We start from the raw sequence: 23,783 nt of genomic DNA on the forward strand, positions 1-23,783 counted from the left end.
CAGCTTTGTCAGGAGGAATGGGCCACAATTCACCCAAATTATTGTGGGAAGCTTGTGGAATGCTACCCAAAACTTTTGACCGAAGTTAAACAATTTAAAGGCAATGCTACCAAATACGAATTGAGTGTATGTAAATGTCTGACCCACTGGGAATGTGATGAAAGAAATAAAAGCTGAAATAAATCATTCTCTCTACTATTATTCTGACATTTCACATTCTTAAAATAAAGTGGTGATCCTATCTGACCTATGACAGGGAATTTTTACTAGGATTAAATGTCAGGAATTGTGAAACATTTAAACTCAGTTTATGTGGACACCTGCTTTTCGAACATCTCATTCCAAAATCATGGGCAAAATCATATGGAGTTGGTCCCCCCTTTGCTGCTATAACAGCCTTCTGGGAAGACTTTCCACCAAATGTTGGAACATTGCTGTGGGGACTTACATTCAGCCACAAAAGCATTAGTGAGGTCGGGGGCTGATGTTGGGCGATTAGGCCTGGCTCGCAATTCATCCCAAAGGTGTTCGATGGATTTGAGGTCATGGCTCTGTGCAGGCCAGTCAAGTTCTTATACACCGATCTCGACAAACCATTTCTGTATGGACCTTGCTTTGTGCACGGGAGTATTGTCATGCTAAAACAGGAAAGGGCCTTCCCCAAACTGTTGCCACAAAGTTGGAAGCCCAGAATYGTCTATAATGTCATTGTTTGCTGTAGCGTTAAGATTTACCTTCACTGGAACTAAGGGGCCTAGACCGAACTATGAAAAACAGCCCCAGACCATTATTCCTCCTCCAACAAACTTTACAGTTGGCACTATGCATTCGGGTAGGTAGCGTTCTCCTGGCATCCGCCAAACCCATATTCATCCATCGGCCTGCCACATGGTGAAGCGTGATTCATCACTCCAGAGAACGCGTTTCCACTGCTCCAATGGTGTGAGCTTTACACCACTCCAGGCGATGCTTGGCATTGTGCATGGTGATCTTTGGCGTGTGTGCACCTGCTCGGCCATGGAAACCCATTTCATAAAGCTCCTGACTAACAGTTCTAGTGCTGACGTTGCTCCCAGAGGCAGTTTGGAACTCGGTAGTGAGTGTTGCAACCGACGACAGATGATTTTTATGTGCTTCAGCACTTGGCGGTCCCGTTCTGTGAGCTTGAGTGGCCTACCACTTCGCGGCTGAGCCGTTACTCCTAGACGTTTTCACTTCACAATAACAGCACTAGTGTGTGTATATGTACACATATACACCGACCGCATCTGCATTCTGTGTGTGTGTGTGTGTGTGTGTGTGTGTGTGTGTGTGTGCATCGTGTGCGTGTGTGTGTGTGTGTGTGTGTGTGTGTGTGTGTTGGCTCTCCAGCTCCACTCTAATGGCAAAAGTCAACAGCAGGACTCCGGGGCAGAATCTATGCCTAACAAGGATGACCTCAGTGCTGAACTCTTGTTAGCTGCATTGTGGAACCAGGGCCTGGCTCTGAAAACAGCCACTATGCGAGATGTATCTCTGTCCCCCACTATCTATCTAAGTAGGATCCTCTATGCTCCGGGCTATGGCACCACCCCTGAGGTCTGTCTCTCTCTCGTCCTCCTCCTCCTCTACACAGGGTGTTGAAGGAGTATCTAGGGGAGAAGGAGGTGGAGCTGTCCCTAACCTTTGATGCGGTGGAGGAGACGGACCTGGGCAACTACACCTGCTTTGTGGAGAACCATATCGGGCGGAGGAGTGGCAGCGCCATCCTGCAGAAGAAAGGTATGCTTGGCCTCAAAACTGCTGCTTCTGCTAAAGCTGCTGCTATGACAGCAACACTTTAGGCTAACAGATTATGGGTAATGTCTCCCTGGGGAGGGGTGCGACGGTGCAGCGTCAGGCCTCAGCGCCATCCCACCTCCCTCGCCATCCCCTCCTGGAGGGGGGTGTCCCGCTGTGTCTCTTCTAATGGGACAGGTGATTAAAGCCACAACTAATGACGACCTTCCTTCTTCCGGTTCTGTCCTTCCAGAGGAGTGGTTAAGTATAGGAGGGTAAACACCCAAGGCTCACTGAGAGACACTGATAGTGTCCCTCTCCCTATCTCTCTATCTCTGTCTTTATCTGCCTTTATATCTCTCTATCTCTGTCTTTATCTGCCTTTCTATCTCTCTTTTCCTATTTTTCTGCATTTCCGTCTCTCTCCATCTCTCTCCCGCTCTTGCTCTCTCCCTCTCTCTCTCGCTCTCTCCCTCCCTTCTTCCCTTCCCCTTTTTCTTTCTCTCTGCCCCCTCTTTCTCCCTCCCTCCATCTCTTTCTCTGATTATGCGTAGGGAGGAGCACAACCTCTGACTCATGCTAAGCAGTTCATTTAGTTCAGATTCAGCCTAAGACTGGTCAGAGGAGACAGGGGGTACCATTGTCACCTAGTATTCGTGCAAGTAACAGGCAATTAGGGGTGAGAGCATTATCTCTGTTTCCCATTTGGGCAGTGACTAATTAAAACCCCATTTCCTCCTGCCAAATTTGTCTAATAATACTGTGTCATTCTATATGTATCATTCAATGAGGGTAAAGGTAAGGAACCTGGCTAAACTTAGATGTATACTTAGAGAAATACATTTAGGAAGCGATTGTGTGCAGATGAATGTTGCTAGGTAGGTAGTGAAAACCATGAGTTCTGAAAGAGCATGAGTTTGCAGACAGCAGACGTTGATCCCCGTTTCTCTTTGTCTTGGAAAGGCAGATATGCTTGAGTCACAGCTTTATAAGTGCATTGTAAACTAGATTTTGGCTGAGAGCAAATGTATGTTTCATAGCCTCAGCACAATGAAAAACTACAACCGTGAATTGTCTGCTTCGTATGCACCAACAAAGTATTGTAGCAGGTCACAAAGGGCAAAATTATTCTAATGGAATCAAATATAATACTTACGTATTTTATGTTACAATATTGCATGAAAGATTAATCCCAAATGCCCTTCTGACCTCCCAAAGAGCTGAGTCATCATCTCAAGGCATTGCTGTGGCTTAAGTGTCTCGTTTCACAAGGAAAACAATTCATTCAAAAATGTATTTCAGACCCTCGAGCACATTCCTATATCCATTAATGAGGAAAACAGCGTAATTTGTAACTATTAACTTTAGATTCGTCGGCATACAGTGTACTGTATAGTTTTGATAGCCATTCAAATTGAGGAAAATATGTAAACAAATAGCATGTAGGGCAGCACAGACTAGATCAGACAAGGCTGTGTTGGGGGAAAAAATGCATCCAAATATTTGGTCCATAAATATTTAATTCCCCATAAAACATGAGAAATCCTTCCCGCTCCAGTTTTGAAATATTGCTCAGCAAATGAGTGTCCTGAATATTCAGTATTTAAATATTAGCAGGAAGTACAGAACTGTACTATTACTTTGGACGTCAGTTTAGTTCAGGTTTCTCCATGAGAAGGAATGAGTGGTCCTGTGTTCTACACTGTCTGGTCTTGGAGTGAGGCTACAGAGACCTCTACTGGTCACTGCTCACTGGGCTAAACACTAATCATCACGGCCCATAGAACACATGACAGAACACATGCAACATAATGGAGGAGCACATTATAATCAAGAATAAACATTGAGGGCTCTACTCACAGTATTGATCTGTGTTGTATATGTGTGGGATGTTAGAGTAATGCTTGTAGTGAATGGCAATGGAATCTCCTTGTATTGTTCAACGGCAGCTGAATTGTGGTTTCACAGGGATGACTACAGGGCCCCTGTTCATAAAGCATCTCAGTGTAGGCGCGCTGATCTAGGATCAGTTTTGCCTTTTAGATCATAAATGAATAAGATGACAAGGACAGTGGGAACCTGATCCTATATCAACACTTCTGCTCTGAGATGCTGTATGAATACAGGCCCAGATTGCTGAAGTGCCTTAGCTCAATAGGACATATACCTATTTTGATCAAAACAGAATGTATAAGGAAATGGCACGCCGACCCATCATCCCTCTCTTCTTAAAGGTTTTATGATTTCACAGATGAGTGCGTTCACACACCAACCTACCAAGTACCCCAGTGCTGTGTGTCAGTGACGAGTGGCCCGACAGATAGCGTAATGTCTGACAGATGCAGGATGAGAAATTATGCTGCTATCATCTGGAGTGACTGCAGCTAAGATTTATGGCTCATATTTGGTGAATGGCAGCAGAGCAAACATGAACGATTATAGCTAGTTTTGCACCCCCTCAGCCCCCTTTCATACACACGTACGCACGCACACACCTTCAGTATTGCGTGTGAAAGCACCGAACGAAGAAATGTTCTCACATCTCTGTCTTTCTGCTGTGTTTCGCATGAAGAATATATATATATGACAGTTCAATTCAACTCATTTCAGATGTAGTATTTCCTCACAGAACACTTGGAAATGACTTAATTTAACCCTATAGGCCCCCAAGAACTGTGAACGTAAGCTTCTGGTGACATTGCAACGAAAACACTATTTAGTAGAAAGATACAGAGGAATTGTGGTAGGGGAAAATGTCTTGAGTAATGTTAGTATGTTGTGGCAGTAAGTGTCTTATTTCTCTGTTTCTCCTATCTCCTATCTCCTATCTATCTCTCTCTGTATGTCTATATTTGTTCTCTACCAGACATGTATCATATCTATCGTTCTGTCTCTATCTCCTGTACCAGACATGTACAGGCTAGAGCTGGCTGGTGGACTAGGAGCCATCCTGCTTCTACTGGGCTTCTTCACGGCCATCTACAAGTGCTACAACGTGGAGATCATGCTCTGCTACCGGAGGCACTTTGGGAGTGACGAGACAGAAGACGGTGAGTGTGTGTCACCTGGGGCTGGGCTGGGTGTGTCCTACACGACCAGCTCTGGGCCTATAGCCCACCCAGTGAGATTCTCAGAGCAGGGAAAAGGTCAGTCACAGCTCTCAGCGCCCCCGGAGACTGTAACAAAAGCGGTATTCTCACCGTATTAAGGATTCATTCATGAGAACTAGAGCTGATGCTCCTTATTTTAGTGACACAGAATTACTTACCATTCTGGCCACTTATCCCATAGTTGTCTGTATCCACACTTCTTTGTTTTAGGATTTAAGTTTCACATTTCTATGACATGGTTGTCACTTTCTAGGATAGATCCCCTTGCTATACATTCACAATAGAGACAAACAGCATTTTTGTTGTTAAACAACTATGTCATGTCATACTCATATTCATCTAGAATTCTCATTTGGTAACAGAAAACTGTCTCTTTGTCTTTGTCTCTTCACCCACAGACAACAAGGAGTATGATGCATATTTGTCCTACACCAAAGTGGAGCTGGATTCGATGAACAGGGGCTCCAGTGAAGAGGAGCAGTTTGCTCTGGAGATCCTCCCAGATGTTCTGGAGAAACATTACGGATACAAGCTCTTCATCCCGGACCGGGACCTCATCCCTAGCAGTCACAGCAGTGAGTGATCCCTTCCATCCCTTCGTCCCTCCCTCCACCCCCCCATCTCTGTCCCTCATGGGAGGGATTCTCTATGTGATCTAGGTCTACCTCCATCCTCTCTCTCTCTCTCTCCCTTCCTCCCTCTATCCATCCACCCATCCCTCCCTCTATCTCCCCAACTCTGTCCCTAGTGGGAAGGCTTCCACCCACTGCCCAGAATTCATTTGACTGTCAAGAAGAATCAAGACAGACGCACATCTTAATCTCCTTTGCCGTGGCTGTATTTGTTCTGTCATCGCCAATATAAGGGCGGTGTGTGTTGTGGTGTGCTTTGAGGGCCTGCATATATTGTGTTATCTGTCAATGATGGATCTCCCATTTCCACAAGGCAGCTACTGTACCGTTTATTGGTGTTGGCATCTTATTTGGGAGTGTAATTGGTGTAAAATAGTTACATGTATGGTAAAAGCAGCGAGAAAATGTAATTCAGCAACTGTATGTATGGTTTACCAGTACATTACATAAGCTTGATGTACAGTGCATTCGGAAAGTATTCGGACCCCTTGACTTTTCCACATTTTGTTACGTTACAGCCTTATTCTAAAATGTATTAAATCGTTTTTCCCCCTCATTAATCTGCGCACAATACCCCATAATGACATAGCAAAAACAGGTTTTTAGAAATGTTTCCAAATGTATCTATAAAAAATACATAAGTACTCAGTACTTTGTTGAAGCACCGTTGGCAGCAATTACAGCCTCGAGTCTTATTTGGTATGACGCTACATGCTTGGCACACCTGTATTTGGGGAATTTCTCCCATTCTTCTCTGCAGATCCTCTCAAGCTCTGTCAGGTTGGATGGGGAGCGTCGCTGCACAGCTATTTTCAGGTCTCTCCAGAGATGTTCGGTAGGGTTCAAGTCCGGACTCTGGCTGGGCCACTCAAGGACATTCAGAGACTTGTCCTGAAGCCAGTACTGCGTTGTCTTGGCTGTGGTTTGGGTTGTTGTCCTGTTGGAAGGTGAACGTTCACCCCAGTCTGAGGTCCTGAGCGCTCTGGAGCAGGTTTTCATCAAGGTGGTTCCAAACTTCTTCCATTTAAGAATGAGGGAGGCCACTGTGTTCTTGGAGACCTTCAATGCTGCAGAAAGTTGTTCGTACCCTTCCCCAGATCTGTGCCTCGACACAATCCTGCCTCGGAGCTCTACGTACAATTCCTTCGACCTCATGGCTTGGTTTTTGCTCTGACATGCACTGTCAACTGTGGGACCTTACATAGACAGGTGTGTGCCTTTCCAAATCATGTCCAATCAATTGAATTTACCACAGGTGGACTCCAATCAAGTTGTAGAAACATCTGAAGGATGATCAATGGAAACAAGATGCACCTGAGCTCAATTTCGAGTCTCACAGGAAAGGGTCTGAATGCTTATGTAAATAAAGTATTTCCGTTTTTTATTTTTAATACATTTGCACAAATTTCTAAAAACCTGTTTTCAATTTGTCATTATAGGGTATTGTGTGTCGATTGATGAGGGGGAAAATGTATTTAAATCATTTCGAATAAGGCTGTAACGTAACAAAATGTGGATGAAGTCAAGGGGTCTGAATACTTTCCGACTCCACTGTATGTCAATTCATCTTGTTATACTTTTATACACACAGCCAAAGGTGCATGCACACGAGCACACTCACAATCACATTGGCCCTACACACACATCTCTCCACCTATGGCATTTTGCCCCATACAAAAAATTATGTTCCCACCTTGCACTACAAATATATTGCAAACTAATGTCCATTCCTTGCATAATTTAACATGCAGTGAATTCAAAATAAATCAAAAACTCCTTAGGCTGGTCAAAGTCATGCTTACATAAATAAACTGCTTTCTAAGTGTGTTTGCTCGCTGGCACGCCATGGGGCTCAGTAGGGTGTATTGATAGTGCTGCATAGGTAATGAATTATAGAGAAATGTTCAGTTCCTTGAGAGGCAGGCTGCCATCATTAGTACCAACGCACTTACAGATCAGGCCAACACGACCAAATAACAACGTGTTTAAATGCCTCATTTGTTCAGAATGAGAGAGGGGGGGTGGAGAGAGAGAGGGTGGGGGGGAGTGGGTTGGTGAGAGCAATTATTGATAATAATTGATTCATGTAATCATCAGCATATGAAAAATGGGGAGAGAAATGTTTTAAAATAGCACTCTAGCTCAGTCCCGCCCATACAAATTGTACTATTTATGCACAGCAAATTGACCGTGAAATTGCAATGTGTTGTTGCTCTTCCATCATTAATTTTGTTAGGAACTGGCAAGAAATGAAAGGAAGAGCATTTCAAATCAAATCCACCAACATCGCAAGGTTAACATATTTATACATATTTCATTGCCAATTAAACATCTGAATGTTTATTAAATTTATATCAATACATGTTAATGTTACATTGTAAAGATATGAATCTATCGGACCCTTATTGAACTCTCTCAGTATAGTGCCTCTGTATTCGCAGTCTGAACAATACCCCCAATACATATTTCTGGTTGAATCTATTAGGGATATGTCCATGAAAAACACATTATCTCAATATCCATACTAGACGAGACTTGGGGCCCTGCAGGAAAAACAACACATAACAAAGGGTTGAGCTGCTGCCCCCGCTAAGTGTATCCTTTATTTAACATTGGCCTCATTATTTCTCCACTACATTGCTAAGGTTTTATACACAAGTAAGGAGAAAGGATCTCATTTGTGAGGCTTGCTTTGGTGCTCACTGTGCTCAGAGTACTATTTTCAGGCTGCCGGTAATACCTCCATATTGAAAAGGTCTGACAAGCTATCTTTCATCATAAGCCAGAAAAAAAAGGTTGATAGACAGTCTCAAGCTCCTTTAGCTCTGGTGCCACTGCCACATAATGTGTGTGGTAGATTACTTTGAACAAAGTCCCCCACACAGCACATTCTTCAGCTGAGGTCGCTGCCTCTTAATATGTGTGAGGGGAGATCCCATTCCCCCATAAAAAAGCATTTCTAAGTGAATAGCCAAATACAAGACAATCTTGTATATGTCATCTTTTCATGTTAAGCCACATCGATTAAGCTGCAAAGAATGATCATTCAAATGTAAATTGGCTCTGAGTAACATTTAGTTGGAATACATCAGACTTAACTCACTCTTTAGACTAGATAATGCAATTGTGTGCTGCCTGAGGGGAAGTGTGGTGTTTTTTTTATAGCCTTCTATATTCCGGGGGTTTATTCTTAAATACATGCACCATTAACCACAGTCTGGATACTGTGCTGTGTAAAGGAAGTTAGAGATCTGGGCCCGTGTCCACAAAGCGTTTCAGAGTAGGAGTGCTGATCTAGTATCAGTTTTGCCATAGATCATAATGAATAAGATTACATGGACAGATCCTGGATCAGCACTCCTACTCTAGGTTGCTTAGTTTGGCCCAACAATAATAAGATGATGTATCAAGTGTTTTAATCAACTGTTTAGGCCTTTTTATGTTTATTTTTGTGTTTTCTTTCTTGTGATCTCTGTTATAACGCTATTAATGTGATTAGGCCTTATGTTGACTTTCATGCTAATCGTCGTATGTATAGGAATGTGCGTTTGTAGTAGGATATGGAGGTGGGGCACAAGTCGTGTGGTGGCACTGGTGCCTGGGGTGGTGCTGGGTGTCAGGGAAGGAAGATGTGGGGTTTATGGGTGTGGTGTGTGGAGCAATGTGTGTGCAGCAGTGGGGTGGGTGGTTGAGGTAGAGGAGGGCCAATGTGTGATGTGACACGTGCAGGTGTAAAAGACAGGGCCCCTGCAGGGGAAGGCAGGACACTATAGACCATTACCCAGCCTGAGCCAGCCATCCGCTAAGAGCTAATATGGAATTTACCTCTACATCTCTCTCTCTCTCTCTCTCCCATTAACTTCCTGTTTTCTATGACTCATAGACACCCTCTTTCGCAGTGTACATGTTTTGCCTGCTTTTCAACAGGCTAATGACATTACTATTGGAATATGTTCACCTACAGGTTTATGATTAATACGTCAGGGTAGTGAGAAGCCTATATTGACTAAAGTGATGTGTTTTTAAAGTGTGGTGTCCTGATACTATCTGTTTGGCGGTATAGTGGGGGTAGTTATAGGGGGTGTAATGTGACATAGATCAGAGTGTTGTTTGCTTCTGTGTTTTGTAATGTCTCGGGGTGTTGTTTTAGACCTGCAGCTTCATACTGCTGTGATCTCAATTCTAAATGGACAAATATGAATGTTTTGTTACACGCTATTCTTTGACATGCCCTCTCTCTTTCTTTCCCTTTCTCTGTATCATTCTGTCTTTCTCCCTCTCGCTGTATCTCTGTTTCTTTCTTTCTCCCTCTCTCTCTCTCTCTGTTTCTTTCTTTCTCCCTCTCTCTCTCTGTATCTCTCTCCCTCTCTCCCTCTCCCTATTTCTCTTTGTATGTCTCTCTTCTCCAGTCTACATCGAGGACCTGGCGCGAAGCGTGGAGCAAAGCAGGCGGCTGATCATCGTGTTGACTCCTGAGTTTGTGGCCAAGCGTGGCTGGAGCATCTTCCAGCTGGAGACACGGCTCCACAGCATGCTGGTGACAGGGGAGATCAAGGTCATTATGATCGAGTGTGCTGACCTCAAGAGCGTCATCAACTACCAAGAGGTGGAGGCCCTGAAGAACACCATCAAAGTGCTCACCATCATCAAGTGGAGGGGCCCTAAGAGCAACGAGCTCAAGTCCAAGTTTTGGAAGCAGGTGATTTACGAGATGCCGGTAAAGAGGAAGGAGATGCTGTCTCGCCGGCAGGTGCTTGACTCCGGAGAGCAGGGCCTGTTCGGCGACCTGCAGACGGTCTCCACCATCGCCATGACGACCACGTCTGCCTCGCTGGCGCCCGCCCACCATGCCGAGATCCCAGACTTTAACCAGGCCGGCCACCCCCAGATGAGACACTACTGCACCCGTAGTTACGAGTATAAGATGCCCGGTTCCCCCGTGCAGATAGCCACCTTGAGTAACCGTCACATGTACTGCAATATCCCCATGACGCTGCTCAACGGACAGGTGACTCAGAACAACACGATGGGAAAGAGCAAGCAGGAGATCCACTTGAACAGCACATTTGTCCCTCTATCTGGAAGGGAACTCACAAGTGATATCTGGTAGACTGATATTCAGCAACCGGCTTGATGGCACCATCTTTATTTATTTTTAGCTTTTTTTTTATCTGCATGAAGACTCATTTAGACAAAACACTGATCAAAAAAAAAGACTGAACACAATCATTTCTCACGGACTACTTTCATTGGCGATTAAATGTTTTATTTTTTTCGTTCAGCCATAAGAAAAAAAGGGGAAAAAAGGAGTTGCTCCAGTCATCATTTTCTTACTTGAAAAATGTCTCCTTTTCAGAGATAAGTAATACATTAAAAAACCTTGTTTTTAATGTTCAAGGTATTGTTATTATGTACAGTTTTCATATCTTCTATAAACATTCATGATGATTCCTTTGAGATGTTAATGGTGTATGAGTATGTGAGTGAATCCACATTAAATGATTCTGACCTGGGATACTTCATGGGAAAGGGGGACATTTCTCATTGCGGCACAATTCTGTAAAGACCGACTGAACACATTCTCTGTGAGCTTTAAACATTTTACAGTATATTTAAGCAAATCAATAATGTTTGAAGGTATTGTCATTGTTTGAGGCCAATTAAATATGAATATTTGAAATGTTTGATACAATATTTGTTTGAGTTGTATTCTGTGACTCTAGTTGCTGTCTCTTGATTTCTGCCAGTTACGTTGCTAATTCTTTTTGGTAAAAACAAGAAGCCCTCATCAACTTTTTTTCTACTTCTCTGCTGAAATCCTCCCCTGCTTTTCATGCCTTCTTTCCTCCCTTTCGGCCATATTGTTTTCAGATTACTATTGAGTTGTCTCCTTGAGGATGACCTGCTCTCTAAAGGTTACAGATGGACTCAGTGTGGTGCTTTGGGAACCGATCGTAGTTTTGACTGACTGTACTGTAGAAATGGAATGGAACTGGAATCACCTGAGATATGTGCATTTGTATCTATTTTATTTTATTTATTTTGCAAAATGAGAAGAGAATAGTCTTAAAGAATCTTCCTCTTCTCCGCATAAGTTGCTTTGCTGCTTCTATCCTGGCTCCACACTAGAGAATTCATCCTATTTGTCTGCTTTGTTTTTTAATATAGCACCCTCTATCTGTCTCATTGCGTTATAGCCGAAATACCAAGATTGTAAAAAAAATTACTTAGACATGGTCTGAGCTTGGTGACCTTCAAGAGCAAACTAAAATACTAACCGCAGGAGGTCAAAGAGATTTCAACCATCAGTCTGAACCATTGCTGAACTGCCCACAGATGTCTTCTCCAACATCAGTTATAAATCATAAGTTTATTTAATGCCTTTTTTTCTGTTTGCAAGCTGATGGATTTTGATAGTGATTCCATGCCATGAATAGCAAGGGCATCAATGTGCATATGATGATATCAAATAAATAATTTTATGGGACCCTTGCGAATGGCTGTATATTAAATCATGTTGAAATCACACAGGTTGTTTACTGCTTGATTTATTCCATAGGCACTTTGTTTGGTTTTGATTGTCATGTAATGCTGTCACTTTACCTAAGTGGAGTAATAATATTAATTCTATGTGGTGTAGTACAATATGTCATGCTTTCAATGGTCATACATGTCAGCAACAGGAGCTTTAGTCTTTCCACGTCGCAAAAACTGAAATACTGTATGTTTGTTAGGTGGCCCTCTATTACCTATGGAAGCCCATTCCCGCAACTTAAAAAAAAAATGGCGATACAATCAAAACATTTCGAGATATTAAGTCAAAATTGAGACACTAAGGCAGAATTTCAAGAAACTAACTTGACATTTCGAGATGGTAAAACATACATATAGGATATTTGTCTTCATTTGTAACATTATGTGGCGATTTCCATCTATCCATACGGCAAAGATAAGCAAATGTGTGGCGAACTGGCATATGCCCCAACACTTTTGTTGTTTAGTAAAGTACTGTTGTTTAGACTAATTTGCCTCATAATTTGTCAACTCGTGCACAATTAATCTGTGCTTCAGTCTGATCAACTGTAGCCTACTGATAACACCCACAACTGCAGGTAGCCTAGAGAAGCCTATGCACTCTGATCCCCTCTGGCCAGGGGAAACGAAGCAGTAACGTCATGTATTTATAGCCTAAGCTACTGTATGTACTTATAGCCTAAAATAGGCCTATTTATTTGTGTTAAGCGAAAATGTGATCGGTTTATATTCAAACTTTGAAAGGCTAGGCTACTCAATAGTGATGACATATATTAAGTAACTTTTTAATTACACGATGCAACACTGCATAAAGCAAACTCAGCCCTGTTAGTTTGATTGTCCAATTGCAGTTGTCTGATTAAAAAACATTTGGTCCCATCATAGCCTATATAAAACCATTTTACAGCTGATTTATTACTTTGTCGTACCTTCCAACTAGAGTCCAGAGTTTTACCTAGTTTTACCTGGTTAGGTTAGCCCCAGTGGTTCTCAAACTTTCTCTCCTCTGGGACCCCCAGAAGTTACACTAGTTCACATGATTCACCTAATCAATGGTTAGTTGACAAGTTGAGTCAGGTGTGCTAGTTCTGAAATAGATCAAATACATGAACCTGCTGGCGGTCCCCGAGGAGAGGCTAACTACCAGATCATGAAAAACTCTGGAACCCAGGAACCCAATCCTCCCCCACCACATCTTGGACCTGTGGTGCCACCTCTGAAATCACACAATGTTACAAATGAAGAAACATATCCTTTAAGTATGTTCTACTATCTAAAAATGTTGACTTAGTATCTCAAAAAAAATGTATAGTATCGAGAAATTTTGACTGACGTAACTACAGATTTCGATTTGTATCTAGACATTTTTAGATAGTATCTAAAAATGTTGACTTAAGTATCTCGAAATGTTTACTTAGTATTTCTAAACTTTGAGATAGTATCACGAAATGTTGAATTAGTATCTAGAAATGTTAAGATAGTATCTAGACATTTCGACTTAGTATCTAAATTTTTTTAGATAGTATCTTGACATTTCTACGTACATATCACAAAATGTTGACTTAGTATCTCGAAATTTTGACTTATGTAGTATCTCATCATTTCTATTTGGTATCTCGACATTTTGAGGTAGTATCACGGAATTGTGACTTACTTTTTAGATAGTATCTCAAAAATGTTACTTTCTTATCTTGACATTTTTACTTAGTATCTCGAAATTTGGAGATAGTTTTTTAATGTCGATATAAAAGATTGATACTATGTTGTGGGAATGGGCTCCATAATTACATATGGGCTAACAAACGCACACACGCACGCACACACACACACATTCTCAAAATGTCTAGATACCATCAAAATAAATTGAGATAGTAGCATTGTGTGGTGATTTCCGTCTATCCATGTTTCAGAGACGAGCACAGCAATAACCTTCCAGGTATGTATAGTTAATTACACGTGTGTGTGTGTGTGTGTGTATGTGTGCATGCTTGCTTTGTCTGCCAAAATGTACTTAATGAATTCAAAATAATCTGTAGTGAGACAAAATAATATTAACTTTATGGATTGATAGTTTTGATAGAAATTTATATAACTTTAGTATGGAATAGTTTTCTGTGTGATGGATTCAATGTATTTGACCTACACTGGCAGGGTCTACAGACAATCACGGATTACAAAGGGAAACCAGCCACGTCGGCAGAGGAGTATCTGGACCAGGCAGAGGAGTAGTTGGACCAGGGAGAGGAGTAGCTGGACCAGGGAGAGGTGTAGCTGGACCAGGCAGAGGAGTAGTTGGACCAGGCAGAGGAGTAGCTGGACATGGAGTAGGTGTAGCTTGGACCAGGCAGAGGAGTAGCTGGACCAGGCAGAGGAGTAGCTGGACCAGGGAGAGGAGTAGTTGGACCAGGTAGAGGAGTAGATGGACCAGGACAAGGGAGAAGGAGAGGTAGGGGGAGAGGAGTAAGGCATTTCACCATGTGGAAAGCATCAGCCTGACTACCATTGTTCGGACTCTGACCAAACACAGAGTTCGAATGAAACAGTTGTACACAGTTCCTTTTGATAGGAACAGTGAGCGGGTCGAGGAACTCCGGCACCAATACGTCCAGGTATGGTGTCTATCCAATGTCTTGTTCTATAGTGAGTTTTACACTATGCTCCTCTACATGTTAACATGGGTTACAGTCCTTTTTTCACCTTTATTTAACCAGGTAGGCAAGTTGAGAACAAGTTTTCATTTACAATTGCGACCTGGCCAAGATAAAGCAAAGCAGTTCGACACATACAACAACAGTTACACATGGAGTAAAACAAACATACAGTCAATAAAACAGTAGAAAAAAAATAAGTATATACAATGTGAGCAAATGAGGTGAGATAAGGGAGGTAAAGGCAAAAAAGGCCATGGTGGCGAAGTAAATACAATATAGCAAGTAAAACACTGGAATGGTAGATTTGCAGTGGAAGAATGTGCAAAGTAAAGATAGAAATAATGGGGTGCAAAGGAGCAAAATAAATAAATAATTAAATACACTAGGGTCAGAGGTAGTTGTTTGGGCTAAATTATAGATGGGCTATGTACAGGTGCAGTAATCTGTGTGTGTGTGTGTGTGTGTGTTTGGCAGCCCAAATTTACTTCATTAATGAATTGAAAATAATCTATAGTCCGACTACAAAGTGCATAGTATCCACCTCATGTAAATTATAACTCCGGTTTCGAGTGGTTTGCTGTGTGTTGGATTCAATGTATTGGACTGTAGAGAAAGGTTGTTAAAAAACCTCACTAGGGTATGTGGGATGGTAGCGTCCCACCTCGTCAACAGCCAGTGAAACTGCAGAGCGCCAAATTCAAAACAACAGAAATCCCATAATTTAAATTCCTCAAACATACAAGTATTTTACACCATTTTAAAGATACACTTGTTGTAAATCCAGCCAAAGTGTCCGATTTCAAAAAGGTTTTACAACGAAAGCACACCAAACGATTATGTTAGGTTAGAGCCAAGTCACAGAAAAAGACAGCCATTTTTCCAGCCAAAGAGAGGAGTAACAAAAAGCAGAAATAGAGATAAAATTAATCACTAACCTTTGATGATCTTCATCAGATGACACTCATAGGACTTCATGTTACACAATACATGCATGTTTAGTTTGGTAAAGTTCATATTTATATCCAAAAATCTGAGTTTAGGCGGGACGCTACTGTCTCACTTGGCAAAAAGCCAGAGAAAATGCAGAGCGCCAAATTCAAATTAATTACTATAAAATCTAACTTTCATTAAATCACACATGAAAGATACCAAATTAAAGCTACACTGGTTGTGAATGCAGCCAACATTGTCAGAATTCAAATAGGCTTTTCGGCGAAAGCAAACGATGCTATTAACTGAGGATAGCACCATTGTAAACAAAGAGAGAGAAGCATATTTCAACCCTGCAGGCGCGACACAAAATGCAGAAATAAAAATAGAATTCATGCCTTACTTTTGACGAGCTTCTGTTGTTGGCACTCTAATATGTCCCATAAACATCACAAATTGTCCTTTTGTTCGATTAATTCCGTCAATATATATCCAAAATGTCAATTTATTTGGCGCGTTTGATCCAGAAAAACACCAGTTCCAAATTGTGAAACGTGACTACAAAATATCTCAAAGGTTACCTGTAAACTTTGCCAAAAAAGTCAAACTACTTTTGTAATACAACTTTAGGTATTTTTTAACGTAAATAATCGATAAAATTGAAGACGGGATGATCTGTGTTCAATACAGGATTAAAACMAACTGTAGCTAGCTTTCTGGTCMCGCGCYTCTAACAAACAGGACRCTTCGAGTGACCCTCSTTMAAGATGGCCGTACTTCTTCATTACACAAAGGAATAACCTCAACCAATTTCTAAAGACTGTTGACATCCAGTGGAAGCGGTAAGAACTGCAAGAAGGTCCCTTAGAAATCTGGTTTCCCAATGAAAAACCATTGAAAAGAGAGTGACCTCAAACAAAAACAAATCTGAATGGTTTGTCCTCGGGGTTTCGCCTGCTAAATAAGTTATGTTATACTCACAGACATGATTCAAACAGTTTTAGAAACGTCAGAGTGTTTTCTATCCAAATTTACTAATAATATGCATATCTTATCTTCTGGGGATGAGTAGCTGGCAGTTTAATTTGGGCATGCTTTTCATCCAAAATTTCCCGAATGCTGCCCCCTACCCAAGAGAAGTTAAGGTAACAATATGCTGGCATTGTGTCATTTTAAAGAAATCATCAGTTCAATTGTGCATGTCAAATGTGTGTGGGCGGGATTGAAGACTTTTATAGTTTCCTACGAGGCAGGAAAGTTCTGGAGGAGATTATAAGAAATATGGAGAAAGAGAAGTCCAGATAGTGTTTACCTGTAATCAAGCTATTTTGAGCAGCAGTGCTGATCCTAATCACAGGAAGAGTTCATTCGTAGCAAAATCCCTAGTGTCAAATAATTTACTAAACGTGACTAACAGGAATAAAAACTTATTGTTCTGGATTTGTTGTAAGAGGGCATCGGCTTCTAATTTGGTTTGTCCACAAGCCTCTTAAAAATCTGCAAGAACTTCTAAAAATGACATCTAGCAGTAACAGCCCTTTACTCACTGACCCTGATTTTGAACTCCAACGTACATCCATGGATCTTTCTAGCTCGATACATGGTCTATCGGGATGCAACTCTTTCTGTACTTCTATGAATAGAGCATGTCTGTGGGAGCCACTCATAAATGTGTGTAGCTGGTTTACTGTGTCAAAAAAAGTATTGACATGTCCCGACACTTTTCCCACGGTGCACAGAACCAAATTCAAACGGTGGGAGTTGCGATGCACATATACTGCTTGCTTAAATGTTTGCTTTAGTAGGACATGTATTCCTCATCTGTTCCCTGACATGACTGAAGCGCCATCGAAACAAAAACCCAGACACCGAGTGGGATCCAATAGTCGGAAGCCAACTTGATTGTCGTGGACTAGTTCTTTGTTACGTTGTATTAAAATTACCCATAGAAAATAAATCTCACATGCATTTCTTAAAAAATATATATTTAAAAAATACATAAAAATGTATATTGAATAATAATAACATTAACTTTTTGGGGGTAGGCCTGAGATTAAACTTGGTAAACCCGTGGCTACGATGCTGCTCCAAACACCGGCTTCTCGGGCATTATCACTTTTATACAATGGGTTACCAACATATTCAAATAATGACTTACATATTTTCATTAACTTTATTTTGATGAATGTATCAATACTATTTCATCCCTCCACAAGATATCGTCCCGAAACAAATCTAGGGTTGCTACCCAAGCCGGCTGGTCGTTCGTTCTATTGGTTCGGTCGTTCAGTATTTTTGTTCTATATCTATAGTTCTACATTTCCATTGCCATACTGGCTGGCAACGTTATTATCCCTTGCTTGCTAGCTAGCCAACTACGGCTAATTTACAGTCACGTCAAACAGAATAACAACAGTAGCTGCATTTGTTTAAACTGATTTCGCCTGGCATAGAAAAGGTGCTCTCTCGTTAGGACACTGTTGTTCAGAGGAGCTAGCCAACAAAACAGCGAACACAATGGCTGCAAACTAGCTGCACTTCGTTTCGTTTGACCTTTTTTCAATTTACATGTCTTTGTGTATAGCCATGAAAATGATGCCAGCTGATTCATGACTTTGACTGGCTGAGAAACGCTGCCTGCCTCTCTCTCTCTCGTCCGGACTCGAGACCCCTACACGTTCATTGCAATGGGACAGCTGGAGATCGATTTTGAATATTGAAACAATGTTGCAAATGTCGGAGAGACAGACTGCGAGGTTTATACAAATCTCCGCTGTGAAAAACTAAATGTTAGTCTAAAAGAAATGTGAAATAATGTCTAGATGCTTTTTATAGTGAAGATCAAGTTCATAACTTCCCTGCCCGGGTTGATGAGACAGGGGATTGCGCAGTCAAATGGAACATAATAAATAGGCATTTTAGAGCCATAGATTTAGCAGGTGGTAATTTGTGGAATAGACACCGGCTGGAATGCCTTTTTCACCAATCAGCATTCAGGATTAGACAAACCCATTGTATAACACTCAATATTTCACTTAATAAGGGAGCACAGTATTCACCTGGTCAGTCTATGTCATGGAAAGTGCAGGTGTGCTTAATGTTTTATTTACTTAGTGTATGTCGAATAAAACATTATCACGACAGGGTTGATGGAAACAGCACATTTGTCGGTAAACTTTCAAATGTCGACAAAACAAAACGTTAGACAAGGTGGGACCTTTTTGTGTCAGTAAAATGTATTATTCGAGAAATGTTGGTGCGCAAGTATTGATAAAACAACCATCATATCGAAGTCAATTTAAAGTCACGCGATAAGATATTGTGTGGTCGTCCCACTACGACTCGGGAGAGCATGCAGTTTATTAAACTCTAGATAAAATACATTATAATGAATTTGACAGGGTAGTGAAAGTGCAGGGTGATGAGCTTTGATGCTCATTTTCCAATAAATGGCGAGGGTCTTATTCTGGTGACATGATGATTGATGATGGCTGCCGTTTGACAAATACAAATAATCTCGTTTTAGGGGATACCTAGTCAGTTGTACAACTGAATGCCTTCAACTGAAATGTGTCTTCCGCATTTACCCCAACCTCTGAATCAGAGTGGTGCGGGGGGCTGCCTTAATCGACATCCACGTCTTCGGCGCCCGGGAGCGCCGAAGTCGAGTTGACAAGGTAAGGCCAGCAATCTTTTGGTTACTGGCCCAACGCTATAACCGCTAGGCTACCTGCCGCCACTTTAGCCATAATAATCTCATCATGTTGGCTGGCCTACCTGCACTATACCTGCGAGCCGGGCGAGATGTTGGCTAGAGAGAATGTGCCAAAACCAGAGTGGACACAATTACTATTTCACGACAAAACTATCAGTGGAGTTGAAAATGCGATGGAAAAACATTGAACTTCAGATTTTCATTCAGTACATGAAAATGTAAACGATGAGGTACATTTTATGTTCACTAAATCATCACGCACTTCATTTTATCTGCAACAAATCAGTCTTTATGCGGAATAGAGAATATTAACATGAAAATCTGTCACCAACTGGGTGAAAAACCTAACTTTTATTGAGAACTGTATTTGTATGTTGAATTTGTGGACATTTTTATGAGTAGTAACAAAGATTCAGACACCCAGTCTACCTCTCAGCATGCATGTATACAGAACCACAAATTAATATGACATGCCGTACGAAGCCAAAACCTTATGGTTTAGCATTCACCACTATAGCTTTACAATTTTTACATACATAAATAATCACATTCAACAGCACCATCTTGTGGATGTCAGAAATGTTTAGGTAGCAACAGGAATGAGAAACGTGTGTGTGTGTGTGTGTGTGTCAGTGCCAGGGAGGATTATTTTTATGTTTTATGAGCATGGCTTTATTTCTATTACAGCATATTGGATGACTGTCATTCATATTCCAATTACCCAGCTCAATGTAACGTCAATAGGTTTAGGCTACTAACATGATACTCACATTTTCCCTGTACCCATCTTCAGGTTGCTACAACCAAGCCAAACCTTCATATCATGACCGCTATAATTGCTACGCACAGCCTACATTGTTGTCACGTCATAGTCAACATAGCTACTAGAACTAACACGTTAGTAAACCCGCTAGCTACAATCATGCAGTACAGTGTACAGTCAGAAAGCATTTTATTAGTTACACTGGTGGGCCCCAGTGGCAATAAATTAATAAAACCAAAAGCTTACCTTGACATGGAAGAGTTCCAGTGTTGGATAGCCATAGCCAGATAGCTTACATAGCATCCCTCTCTGTTTGAGCCGGGTGTTTGAGTAGGCTAAAATAGATAGCTGCATTCGCAAGTGAAAGTTTTTTTTTTATCTACCAAATACAGCTATCCAGCTCTCTCTATCTCTCTCACTCTCTCTCTTGCTTCTCCTTAATTTTGGAAAAATTAATTTGTTCAAAACTGTTCAACTATTGTATTTCTCTCTCTTTGAGTCAACTACTCACCACATGTTATGCACTGCAGTGCTAGCTAGCTATAGTTTATGCTTTCAGTACTAGATTCGTTCTTGGATCTTTTGATTTTGATTGGGTGGACAACATTGTCAGTTCATGCTGCAATAGCTCTGATAGGTTAGAGGATGTCCTCCAGAAGTTGTCATAATTAGTGTAAGCCAATGGAAGGGGGTGAGAACCATGAGCCTCCTAGGTTTTGTATTGAAGTCAATGTACCTAGAGGAGGACAGAAGCCAACTGGCCTCTGGCTACACCATGGTGCTCACCTACAGTGCTGCTGAGGCTACTGTAGACCTTCATTGCAAAACAGTGTGTTTTAATAATTTTTTGGGTGACATGAATATATTTAGTATAGTTTTATCTAAAAAGGATAACTTTTTTAACGTTTCACTATTTACATTTCATGAAATTCACTGAGGAGGATGGTCCTCCCCTTCCTCCTCCGAGGAGCCTCCACTGGTGTGTGTGTGTGTGTGTGTGTGTGTATGAATGTGTGTGTACGGGTGTGTCTTGTCAAACCAAGGACCAAAACATACTGCATCTGGCAAATGTGACACAGCAGTTTATATTTTCATATACACAGTGGTGTAGGGCAGTTTCGCGGTACCCCGCCGCAAGGTCCATGCCTAAATGTTTGCCTATATTTTTACTACAAGCCGATGTCATTATTCTGCATGAAACAGAACCAGCTGAATGTATCATGTTGCAGCAGAAGCAGCAATCTTTGTCTGTGTACGCACTAAGTGGCACCATATTCCTTTTGTAGTGCACTACTTTTGACCATGACACATAGGGCTCTAGTCAAAAGTAGTACACTATATGAGAATAGTGCCATTTCGGTCGCATACTGTCTTGCACGCCAGTCCCCAAGGCCATGCTTTGCAGCTGAAAACCAGTGGAGTTATGTTATTTATACAATGTCAAGAGAAGGCAATTTAGCCTACTCAAGAAAGGCCACTTATTTGTGTTTACATTCAAACATGACCCATGAATGACACATCAGTTTCCAAACTGAACAGTGAAAAGTCAGGGGGGTGTGAGACAGTTTAAGACTGCCGGCATCTGTCTGAACATTGGAAGAAGAGGAGTCAAATACAACACGGGAAAATGTCATAACTACACTGTCTGTCTGTATCCAGGGACAGTCAGGCACTCAGTTGAAAAATCTCTGTGTCGGCATATGCTGGCTGTTTGAGAGCAACTGGCACAAGTTGAACCATCTGGCCGAAGTTCAAGAGGCATTTGAATCCAGACCATTCTCCTAACCCTCCTCCCATGCACCCCCCTAAAATTTGCTTTGGAGTAAGGCAGGAAGGTTACCAGAATCTGTGAATCATTGCAGTATGCCACTTGTAGAGAAATGAATGGTGGAAGTGTGTTTTTATTTCCATAGGAATGCATTGTTGTACTACTTCAGTTCCTTTATGGGCAGTGGAGAGAATGGCAATGGGGTGGCTGCATAAAAATACAAATGTCAAACTCACTCCCACAACACGGGATCCCCTCTATGTTAAAACATCCATGTTTAAACTCTTAGGCAGGCAGACACAGAACCATCTATATCAAACTCTCGTTTATTCTCAAATTCAACTTTACATACGAATGCCATTATAGCATAAGAAATTACTATCTGCTAATTCATAATGGCTCTGCATTGTTTGTGTCCTGGCTAGAGAATGGGCCCTCTGTGGCCTTACACAGTGGTCCTGTTCAGGGGTCAGCTGCCTCTCGCCCTGCGCTGCTCCTGCCACCGGTCGCAGTGTGAGGGAGAATAATACAGTCACAGGGACAAGCTAGTCATCGTTAACCATGTGAGTCAGCCATTCAGCACAGCCATGTTAGTCAGGAAGGATTGTAGGAACAGCATAGCAATGTACAGAAGCTGAATGTTACAGCAAAATCTCTTGTCTTTTTGTATCATGAAAATGTATACATTGCTTTTGATATTTCACAGTTCATATTTTTCTTACTTTTTAACTCTGCATTGTTGGGAAGGGCTTGTAAGTAAGCATTTCACGGTAAAGTCTACACCTGTTGTGTTTGGCACGTGACAAATAAAATGTGATTTGAAATCATTATGTAGGATATGTGACTGCCATTTTTCCCACCATAAATCAACATCACTCCTTTACAGTAATACAACAACATTATACAATGCTTGGCCTACTATTTTGTGTTATTGGTAAAACTATACAGACTTGTTTTTAACTGAAGCGTTGAACAATCAACAACTTATTTTGCATTTAACATGGGGATAAAGTTGTTCAACAGGGGATAAAGTTGTTCAAAAAAGTTAACTTTTCGAATTTGGTTTTCTTCGGGAGAGTAGGGGGGGCTAAAGCTTCCTCAGACTTTTCCGGGTTTCGCTGGTTGAGAAGTTTCCTGGGGCGTATTCATTACGCCGATTCTGTTTCAAAACATTTCTAAATTTAAGCAAACGGAACGAAACGGGGAGGAACCTACCTGAATTTGCCCAATAGAAACCAACTGTTTGTACTAATGATTTTACCCCTGTTTTGGTTGCCAGTGAGAGACGCTGCAGAAACAGTACAGTATGGACTGACACGCCGAAACCGTTAACTTTTGCAAAATCAAGTACATGTACTCTTTATAGGTGCATTAGTCGGACAAAGTCATAGCTATGGCGCGAGACTGCACAACAAGAAGTCTGGACAATATTGATCTCTCTGCTTTGAGGGTGAGTTCTGGATATGCCAGAGTCGAATTAATTGAAATGTAGACAGAGACCTTTGTGTAAACATTGTTGCAGCAGATGTGGGTTACAAAGTTTCAATCTCTATTCAAGTCATTTCAGGAAACGTTACGTAAAATTAAAGTTAGCTAGCTACTTTGTTTCAAAAAGTTAGAGCTTTCATGTCACAGTAGGCTTTTAAGAAACCATGAATCTTACCGTTTTCGGGTTCGTTTTGCTTTCAGAAGTTAATATGTTTTTGGTTTACCTGATTTACAGCTGTTTCAGAAACAACTGAATAGTTAAAAAATATATTTTTGAAAGTAAGCTTTAGTAATATGACATGTTGGCATGTTACAAGTGTTAACAAATGGAACATACTTGTAGCCAGCTATACCATGCAATATTCCATTTTAAGTGATGACCTAAAGGTCAGATATTATTCTGAACTGTGAATAAACAAGGTTAATTCAAAATG

The 23,783-nt window shown here is 41.3% G+C and overlaps 2 protein-coding genes across 5 annotated transcripts in view; both read left to right on the forward strand.

Moving 5' to 3' along the window:
- The window catches only part of il1rapl2 (interleukin 1 receptor accessory protein-like 2), a 323,697-nt gene extending 311,686 nt beyond the window's left edge, over positions 1 to 12,011 (forward strand). The window contains exons 8-11 of the mRNA XM_070444096.1: positions 1,616 to 1,761; positions 4,668 to 4,808; positions 5,267 to 5,443; positions 9,910 to 12,011. Of these exons, the coding sequence (XP_070300197.1) occupies positions 1,616 to 1,761; positions 4,668 to 4,808; positions 5,267 to 5,443; positions 9,910 to 10,610 (1,165 nt within the window). The 3' untranslated portion in view covers positions 10,611 to 12,011. The remainder of the gene's footprint in view (positions 1 to 1,615; positions 1,762 to 4,667; positions 4,809 to 5,266; positions 5,444 to 9,909) is intronic.
- Positions 12,012 to 23,116: 11,105 nt separating this feature from the next.
- The window catches only part of si:zfos-2326c3.2 (mitogen-activated protein kinase kinase kinase kinase 4), a 57,658-nt gene continuing 56,991 nt past the window's right edge, over positions 23,117 to 23,783 (forward strand). For 3 of the 4 annotated variants that reach the window (XM_023989465.3, XM_023989467.3, XM_023989468.3), the window contains exon 1: positions 23,117 to 23,311. In XM_023989465.3, the coding sequence (XP_023845233.1) occupies positions 23,255 to 23,311 (57 nt within the window). In that variant the 5' untranslated portion in view covers positions 23,117 to 23,254. The remainder of the gene's footprint in view (positions 23,312 to 23,783) is intronic. The other variant, XM_023989466.3, reaches the window with a different exon arrangement.

The sequence above is a fragment of the Salvelinus sp. IW2-2015 genome, linkage group LG6.1 (assembly GCF_002910315.2).
Source record: "Salvelinus sp. IW2-2015 linkage group LG6.1, ASM291031v2, whole genome shotgun sequence".
Classification (NCBI taxonomy): domain Eukaryota; kingdom Metazoa; phylum Chordata; class Actinopteri; order Salmoniformes; family Salmonidae; genus Salvelinus; species Salvelinus sp. IW2-2015.